Source organism: Dendrobium catenatum, unplaced genomic scaffold (assembly GCF_001605985.2).
Source record: "Dendrobium catenatum unplaced genomic scaffold, ASM160598v2 fragScaff_scaffold_1220, whole genome shotgun sequence".
Lineage (NCBI taxonomy): Eukaryota > Viridiplantae > Streptophyta > Magnoliopsida > Asparagales > Orchidaceae > Dendrobium > Dendrobium catenatum.
Genome location: NW_021319682.1, coordinates 11999565 through 12009651, shown reverse-complemented (window position 1 = coordinate 12009651; position 10087 = coordinate 11999565). Strand labels below are relative to the sequence as shown.

Here is a 10087-nt window from a genome sequence, read left to right as displayed (position 1 = left end):
AGTATAGATGATCCTATTAGTGTGGTAAATAATTGCCCTAGTATTGTTTTGCCTCTGCTTGAGTCAGTTGTTTCCTTGGGGAGGGCGGTTGAGTTTGATTCGATGATTCCTGTTGTTGGTGCTCCTTCAACAGAGCATTGTGGGGTTGTGTGTTGTGATGATGGTGATGTGGGTGATCATGTCTTGGTGGTGACCCCTTGGGGTGGGATTGAGATTGGTCGTTCTGACATTGTTGGTCATGTTGCTGCTAATGAGTTGTTGAATGTGGGTGATAATGAACTTTGTGATGTTAATATGGGGGTGGTGAACATTGATTCTAGTGAGTTGGATTTCTCTGTTGCTTCTCATGTGACGTCTGCTGATCTGCTTGTGTTAGTCTCCTTTGTGGAATTGGGAGTGAATGAACAACTTGTTGATGTTCCAATTTTACTTTATGCTAATGCTTTGAATGCCCATGTGGGCGTCAGATCGAGGGAAACTATTGAGGTGCAAATTGATTGGCTTGAAGGCTCTTCATCTTCTCCTTTTGAGGTTGATGAAAAGGAAGTGTTTGAACATGAGGGCTTATTTGATTTGAATGTAAGCCGTGTTATGCGTGATACTATCATTCGGGTGGGTAAACGAAGAAAAAAGAAATAAAAAAAAATAGCTATTTTTTGTGGTTGGCTTGGTGGCTGCTGCTTTGGAGCTGTGGCATGTTGGCGTTGTGTGGGTCATTATTTGATTGTTGGAGGTCTCATCTTTCCTTTTGGTGTAGTCTCTTTTCTTTTGTTTGTGCAGGTTGGTGTTGTGGTGCTAGTTGGTGGACCTATGGATTTCAAATTTGGATGGCACTTTTGCTCTGGATGTAGACAGTTGATTGCTGGGCTTTTGGTGTTTTGCTCTAACTCCTTTACTATTTATTTGTGATTAGGCTGATCTTCTTTATGCTTTCTCTTGGTTTTGTATTTAGATGGATTCCGAGGCTCTTAGGTTTTATTTCAATTGTTGTATTTTAGCGAGCTTTGGAGTCTTTAAGGACGTGTAATTTTTATCTATTTTAACACAGGCTTCTTTCGTGGGATTTTAATTAAAAAACATGTTAAATCCAAAATCCACTTTCAACAGTATGACGATGAACCACTAAACTACATCTTCATATATCTTTACATGCATACAATCAATTTATAAGTTTTGAACTTATCAGCACCCATATATAAAAAAAAAATAAAAAATTGTTCATCTCTAAACAGTACAATCTTTCCGACACACAATCACTGAGGCTTGAAGAAGCGAAACTTGATTCCCGAATCAATCAGCCTCCACAATCCTCCAACAACCAGCACAACACTTAGCCCCATTCCCAAAACTCCTAATGCCCAATTAATATACCAATTCGCACTATACCTGTTCGGTTTCCTGACAATAATCCACATGAAACACGGGTAAGCCAAAGTGATCGGCAACGAGATCCCTCCCATGAGCCCAGCCAGATCCGACAGGAATGGAAACGCCACGGAAATCAGAAACCCTATAGCTCCGAACATCGTTCGGAAGCCGGATCGTAGCCATCGCGGACAGCGCTTGTTCTTCTTGCTCGTGTATCCTGCCTCCATGTTGTCGAACACCGGCATTGCGTAGATCTGGAAGGAGCTGAGGCAGTTGATGACGACGAGTAGGGCGGTCAGGCCGAGCACCACCTTAGAAGTGTCGCGGCTGTGGAATTGGTAGAGGGCTTGTAGGATCCCGCTTGATGGTATCTGTACGTGAGTCATCAGAGTTCATGTAAGAAATTGATCTTAGTATTATTGGAATTGAAGGGATTTTTTGTTTACTTTTACTTGCCTGGTTGCCATATGACCAGAAGCCGCCGATTGCCATGGGATACATGCAGCATGCGACGAGGAGATAGGCAGCCTTCACTCCCCGCCACATAGGAATGCGTGAAGGGTGCTTCAGAGTGGATGGCATGGTCGCCTGCGGTCAAGGCAGACTAAAACTTCAGGGAACAATCTATGATTCAGGTTCTGGTTCTGAGCTTGCACTAATCAATTTGATTGCAAACAGATTATATATAAATAAATATATTTCAGGGGGGATTTACATATATTGCCCTTAATATATATATACATTTAGGCCAATTAAGATAAGCTTATACACACTTTTTTTTTTGTGACAAGAAAGCACTGTCCTTAGGCCAGTGAAAACCCTACCCCGGTCGACCTAGCATGCAACCCACACTAACTTACATGGGCCAACACTTAAGGCTTTCACTGCTTGCCAAGGGATTTGAACCAGGGACCTAGGCTTTGCCCAGCCGCCTCATCACTCTTATACGCACATTACATACATAAGATTCAAACCTAAAACCTCTTGATTGATAGGGAAAACTTCCAACCAACAGATCAAGATGAGGTGCGACACTTAAAATACTATTATTTACGTCTATATTTACATTTAATTTTTGTTATTTACACTATCTATTACTCTTTTTAAAAACTACCATGTATCCCCGAACACTCATTACATCTCGCCCCATACATTGGCGGGCTCATTGCCACCATCGCCTAGACCAAATGCCTTCGTCTACAAGCTTTTGCGCGATTTTTTTCGCTTCTTTGTTGGTAGTTAAAGTTTTTAACCAACAGATCACGATGAGCTAATGAATATTTAACTTCACAGCTCTTTTGAGTGTACTGATTTAAATTTTATGTGTCTGAACTCATGATATCCAACTTAAGTTGCTCTAAACATGACTATGATAGAGGTTGCAAAAATGAAATTTTAAACTTTTAGTTGAATTACTAAACACTGATTGCCCTCTCCTCAAGCAGTTCAGCTCTACACATTTTTTTTAATTATTTAGTCAATTAGACAGCTCATTTTGATATGTTGGTTGGGAGCTTTGATTATTAATCAAGAGGTTTTGAGTTCAAGTATTTATGAGTTGTCTTAATTGACCAATTCACACACATCACATACGTAAGACTCAAACCCAATACTTCTTTGATTGGTGAGCAGCGTTAACAAAATATTTCAACCACCCAAAACAAAAAAGCTTTAATTATCTAACGTATTTTAATTGACTTAAATACTGTATTTTTGTCAAACAAATTGACTAGGGGGATGTCACGTGGCGGGCAGGGTTGAATTTCGGATGTTGGGTTACATCTACTTAGTTAGAACTTAGAATGAGCGGTCTTTGGTTTAATCTCACACGTCACAGCAAAGGAAATACGATTATTACGATAGAAAATCTGTATTAGAAATACCTTTTTTATTATTCAAAGAAGAGAAATCTTACCTGTATTTCTAACACGAGATTATGACCTCTGAAGGCAAAGGCGATGAGGCCGAGAGCATTGATAACATCAAGCGTTCTATCCATGATGGAGCCCTCACGCACATGAGCATAAGAAATCCCGGCCAGCCTTCCCCGACCAACCGACACAACCCAAATAATGGTACAGTAAGAAACAGCAGTAACGGCTCCAACAAGCGATACACCAGCAATGGAGTTAAGGTTGGGAAGCTGCGACAGTATCACAGCCAAGCAGGTGAAGACCAGGTACCATTCCACAGTACTTAGGGGATTCGACTGGTCCGTCGAGCCGCTAACGATGTTGAAGAAAAGCTTCATACTCCCACCGCCAACGCCGATTATGGCAGAGGAAATGCCGGCCGAGAGGTACATTATGGGAAGATAAGCTAACAGCGTTCCTAGCCTTTTTCCTGCAATTGTTTCAGTATGTTAACTGCTGATCAAGCATGTTTAGTCAGAGGGGCGAATCCAATCTTAATTTTCAGGAGGGCAAACTTGTAAGTAAAAGTGTAGAGTTTTTTTTTTTTTTCATAAATATCCTTACAATCAAAGTTTGTTCCGAAGACGCTGCCTCTTGACCCATATTTGTTCATCATTGTATGTTTCATAGATATGTCACAAGATCAAATGTGGGGGCTGATAACAAATTTTGGTTATAAGGATATTTTTGGATTATCTTTATTATTTCTCTTTGTATTTGGTTCTTCATTCCGTAACAATAACATCTCTACACAATATGTTTAATTATGTTGGGACAATTGCCTAAAAATCATAGTATTTTAAAACTTTTAGGGGGGTCAATTATCTAAGAACTCTTGTAATAAAGATTAAACATTACATGGAAGGGAATAAATTATCAAAAGAATCATATAATAATTTTTTTTTTCAAGGTAGGGCAATTGCCCCCCTGGTCTTAAGGTTGGTCCGCCCATGTTTAGTCATGGAGATTGAGGCTTCGTTTAGGACGGCTTTCTTACTGTTTCTTAAAACAGTTTTTTAGTAAAAAAATTGGATTAGAAAGCAGCTTTAAGAAGCGGTTAAAAAAGAGTCCCAAACGGAGCCTGAGTGAGAGGTTGATGGAAGCTTGATTACCAAATGCATCATTTGCTAGCTGAAGGTATCTGCAGTAACGAATTCCGGGAACTGATTCGTGAAGTTGAATTAGTAGCCAGAGAGTGTAGAGTTGCCAGATGAATGCAGAGGATAAACATATGATCCCCCATGTCCTGCATTTTAGTATTCTTAGTGAATTAAGTTGGCATGTAAGACTGCATCATAATAATAACTGGTGAAATTACAACTTCAAATGAGAGGAGCAGAAAGTTTTATCAGAAATAAAAGAAGGATGAATTTCTATGACAGAATATCATATTTCTTTCAATTTAGTTCATGAATTATAAAAGTTAATTGTAAATAATATAGGTTTGTCAGCATAGGAGAGAATTTTGTGATTCATAGAATTCCAAATTAAAGCTTTGTTTGTAGGCATTTGATGCCGATCATTGCCCACTGTCATCCCACCTTCAACAGTATGGACACTTGTTATCCAAGTCTGCCATCAATGCCTGTTGCAACACTTGCTATCAGAGAGATTATTACGTACGGAGTCCGGACACAGAGGGCCATTTGATTTTTGTCACTATGAACAGTAAAATCTTAGTTACTATTCATCACTCCGCTTTTACTTTGCTTACACCATTGACAGTCACAAAATCGAACGGTTCTTTATATCCAGACTCCGCATGTTATAATCTCTCCTGTTATCAACCATAATTGATGCTTGACTTCAAACAACAAAGATGAGCCCCGCCTGAATATTCTAAGATGATAAACATCCCTTCCCTTAGAATTCTCTAATACACAAGAGGCCCAAGTACATATGACGAGCTTAAAAAAGTTTATTCAAGTTTATTTAATTATATAAAAAAAATTATGAACAAGCATGGAGTTATTCACTGAGTGTAATTATTAGCTTATAAATCAATCAAGTATTAGTATGCTTACAAAATTTATTTTTTGCAAAATAATTAAAAATATATTTCGATTATCTTAAAAAAAAAGGCTTTTAATTAGTTTTGGACTATTTGATGGATTTTTATATTAGTCATCATTACTTATTTAACACACGATAGAATATTATTTATTTATTTATTATTATTAAATTAGATATTCTGACGATGGAATATATCTGACATGTGCGACAAGCATCATAGCTTGTATACAATTTCTTTCAAGAAAACTAAAAATATCAATGGTAGCTATAAATTCTTGTGGTCCTCTCAGCTTTAACCTCTTTTAGGAAAATAGTTGCTTCAAGTCTCTTTCAACTTTGACGAACGAACAAAAAACAAGGCGACATTAAAATCCACCTAAATATATTTATATGCTGAAAGTTGTTATCAAGAATAGTGATGAAATTATTATGATTATCTGACATCATCTAGAGGCGGATTAGTATGCCATTGGCACATCCTAATTCGTATCTAAATGATCTAGAGATAGCACGTAATAATTTCTTGAAATAGTGAAATCAATATGAATATATATAAATTATATCTTGATTTTTTTTTTAAAAAAAATGAATTTATTTTGAGAATGTTGTATTTTAGGAATAAAGGAATTAATTTTGCATTATAATTCATTAAAATAATTTAAATTTTATCATGATCAAATTCATGTCCTCAAACAATTTTTTTTTCAAATATGAATGTGAGATTATTGATAAATAAAAAGAGCCCTTTAATAATATGTTAATCTTTAATTAAACTCATATTTAAATTGATTTAGCAATCATAATTTTCATTTAAAATTTATTTTAAAAGAGCATATAAATTATAATTCACACCATATTCTTTAATTAATCAATTTCAAGAATAAAAAAAAATGATTAAGGTATTTCACTCATAATAGTTAAGTATTAGTTTTGAGTAAAAATATCTTTTTTTCAAAATAATAAATTTTATGTTTTGAAATAAAATATCTTATTTTAAAATTAAACTTTATAAGGGTGCAATTTAGGGAAAAAATATTATGTGCGGATGCTGAACATTGTCTGGAAATCAACCAAAATGCGTCACGTCACCCCTTCCCTCGTTACCGCGGCTCAGTACCGCTCGATATCGCGGCTTGGTACCGCTGACGTGACTGCATCTGATTCGACTTAGAGCTGTGCCCGGCGTCCGCACAGAATTTTTTTTTTTTTTTTTTTGCAATTTAAGCTTCATGTGGGATAACTTTTTATTATTTTATAAAATAGCTTTCTATTATATGATTTTTTTTTAAATTTTTGTAGTACTAAAAAATTATTTTAAAAAATAATAGATAGATGCTCTAAACGAAGCTTTAATGAAGTTGACTTATTAGCATCTTATTTAGGGATGCATTAACTTTTTATTTTTGGATAAGATAATATGCAAAATTAAATTTGAATTAATTCCAACTCTACTCATCATCTCCTTACCTAACTCACTTAAACAGTATTTAGAATATAATATAATTGAAAGGTTAAAGTACAAAATTATAAAAAAAAATTAAATAGAATTAATAAATCTTTTTTATCTAAACTAATTTTTTAATTATTTTTTCCTCTAGTTTCTTAAATTTTCTATCATTTTCTTGTAACAATCTTTTAAATTTTTTAATAATAAATGAGCTGGCACATTAGCCGGTTCTAATATATAAGATTAGGCTTAATTACAAGCTTAAATTTGACTAATTAGTCAAAATTGAGCTCAGATTGTGCTCATTAACACCTCTAATTAAACCCCCTCTCGATCTCTCTCGATCTCTATCGAGTAGGTGAGGCTTCGGTCGTCGGAGCGGATGCATAATTACATGCGATAGTCAAGGATTTTAATACTAATTTTATAAATTTAATATATGCAAACAACCGATGTGACAACGATAATTAATATAATTTTGTTTAGAACTATAAGATTAATTAAGTAATTTACATTATTAATACCTATCACAGTGTAATTAAGTTATAATTAGCATGAATTAGAGAGTTAATGGGTAGATAAAAGAATTACCAGCCGAGGAAGATGAAGGCCACAGGAAGAACCAGAGCTTGAAATCCGATTCCGGAGCAGAGATTGTGAAAAGCGGCGTAGTAGGCGTTGCCGTTCCTGGACTCGGTGATCGGAAGCCAAGCGTCCTGCGGGTCCAGCTTCGTGATGTGCCCAACTTCCTCCAAATACCCTTTCATGCTCGCCACTGCTTTCCGGATCGGGCTCGCTCTCGGTGTCACTCTCGCCGGCGACCGCCCCACCATCGGTGACTGTATCAGGGACGGGGGCGCCGATATCACCGGTGAGAGCGGCGCAGACCGGACTTCCGACACCTCTCCAGCCATGGATTTTGGTATTTAGTAATTGTATAAAGGGTGATTGTGATTTTAGCAGTTTTTGGGATATTGAAGAGTATATATAGATAAGAGGTTGATTGTAGGTGGGAGGATGGACGGATCGATCTGGACCACGTGGCAGGAGGGTTGGTGAGACATGATGCTGGACTGAGCCGCCGTGAAGATTGATTAACAGGAGGGGAAAATATCAAAATATAAGAAATATTAGCTATTGCGTGCCTTCGGCAGCCGGGAAATAATTGGCTGGGTTGTCGACTTGTTGTGGTAATTGACAAAAATCATAAGGGGGATTTAACTGCCTAAATATTCGATTAGAATATGCTGATGCATAAATATTTGTTCAGGTAACTAATTATTTTCTTTAAATATTTTTTTTTTAATTTTTATAAAGATAGTTTTAAATTGATTGAATATTTATAACAATAGAGAGTTTTTCATTTAATGTTGAATGAAAATTCCATATAAACATTGTTGTGTGATCGAAAAATCTCAACATTGCACAAATAAGAGAGATGGGTATAATAATCATAAAAGGAATTCAAAATTTTATGTTAAAATTCTGAAAAAGGGAAAAATCAAGAGGCTTTGTTCGGTTGAAATGATTGGACAAGTATTTTTCATTGATTGCAAATGAAGTCCTCCCTCGAAAAATATATCATATAGAGCATGTTACATGATTGGACTTAGAAGAATCCAATGGCATGAGGGTTATTCTTAATATATTGTTGGTCTGTTTGTTTGGTAGGATCGTAGTCGAGGATGGTGGTCGGAGGGATTGAACTCAGGCAATGATGGTTGTAGGGACTGTAGCCGGCCAATGATGGACGGAGGGATCGTAGTTGGGCGATGGTGGTTGGAGGGATCGTCATTGGGCTAAGGTGGCCAGAGGGATCATAGTAATTGATGTTGAAGGGACTGTGGTTGAGCAACTATATGGTCTCAAGACTGTAGTCGGCGGGCGATAGGTCGGAAGAACTGTAGTCGAGTGATGGTAGTATGAGACCATAATTCCATGACTGTAGTCTGAGGACCGTTGTCGAGGAGTAATGAAGGCAAAAAAGGACCATAGTTAGGGCAACAGTGGTCAAAGGGATCATCATTGGGTGAATGTGGTCAGAGGGATCGTAGTCAAGCAATTAATGTCAAAGGGTCCGTGATCAAGCGACTATGGTATGAGGATTGTAGTCGGCAGGTGCCAGGCTGGAAGAACCATAGTTGGGTGATTGTGTAGTATGAGGACCGTACGTAGTTACATGACGATAATCTAAGGACCATAGTCAAGGAGTAATGAAGGTAAGATAGATCATAGTCAGGGCAACGGTGGCCAGATGACTGTAGTCAAACGACTATGATGTATAGTCTGGAGGAGAGTTTGAGATCAAAGTGATCGTAGTAGGACGATGATGGTTAGAAGGACCGTAGTTAGGTGATTGTTGTAGGAGGGACCACAGTGTAGCAGTTGTGGTCGGAGGTGTTTACTATTTTTAAAAATAAAATGAAAATAATAACAATATAAAGTCTAAATTATAAATGCTCAAAATAATTTTTTATTGAATATACAATTTCTTAATAAAATATAAAATCTTCTACCCACATATAAGATGTATTTATTAAAGCTTTATGATATCTTTCATATTCTTATTATTTAGATTTCGTTTAGGACGGCAAAAAGTCGTCCCAAACTAAGCCTTAATTTAGGAACAGTTTGAGACAGCTACAGTTTTTTATAAAGTTCGTGTAAAGTTGTTGTAGAGAAAATAATTTTGTGCTCACGAAAAAATAGTTCCTAAATAAAATTATGGTTGTTATTTGAAAAATAAAGTAACGAGAAAGCTCTCTGGCCCACAATTTTTATATATTTTTATTAATACCCTATTAGTGGCCTTAATGAAGAGAGTTAGGTGGTCAGCTAACTTAACAGCGGTCCCTCAACACCGACTTAATCACATATCTCTGTTTAATGTGGTACGTGGCACGTTTATATTCATGCCATCTGGATGGATTTGCTGTGAACGAAGAATATAATACGAGTCCGATTAATTATGCTGCATTTTTATTTCTCTATTTCTCCAATAAATCGGTCAATTCCTCAAACGCATTGACTTTGTAATGCTAAGAGAGAAAAATAATAATTTATCATTTGACTTAGATCGTTTAAATAATCCTCCAAATAAATCGTCCAACTTCTTTAATTTTTTATTATTTTGGGAGAATTTTCATTAAAAATAATATTCGAATGATCTGAATTTAAGTTTTGGGAGAGGATTCATAGAGAAATCTCCGGCTTCATTTGGGACGGTTTTCGTACTTCTTTCTAAAGCAGATTTTTAGTATAAAAATTTCAATTTATATGTCAATTGGAGCCAAAGTGAATTATTAATACGAATTTGAGAAAAAATCTATCCAACACAGAATGAAAA

General features: G+C 36.2%; 1 protein-coding gene across 1 annotated transcript; it reads right to left on the bottom strand.

Moving 5' to 3' along the window:
* Positions 1-1109: 1109 nt before the first annotated feature.
* On the bottom strand, positions 1110-7711 carry LOC110110720 (lysine histidine transporter-like 8). The gene is made up of 5 exons (XM_020842323.2): positions 7333-7711; positions 4394-4527; positions 3284-3711; positions 1825-1956; positions 1110-1739 (listed from the first exon to the last, which is right to left on the bottom strand). The coding sequence occupies exons 1-5, from the start codon at positions 7653-7655 to the stop codon at positions 1254-1256; spliced, it is 1503 nt and encodes a 500-aa protein (XP_020697982.2). The 5' UTR covers positions 7656-7711; the 3' UTR covers positions 1110-1253.
* Between the last annotated feature and the right edge of the window lie 2376 nt (positions 7712-10087).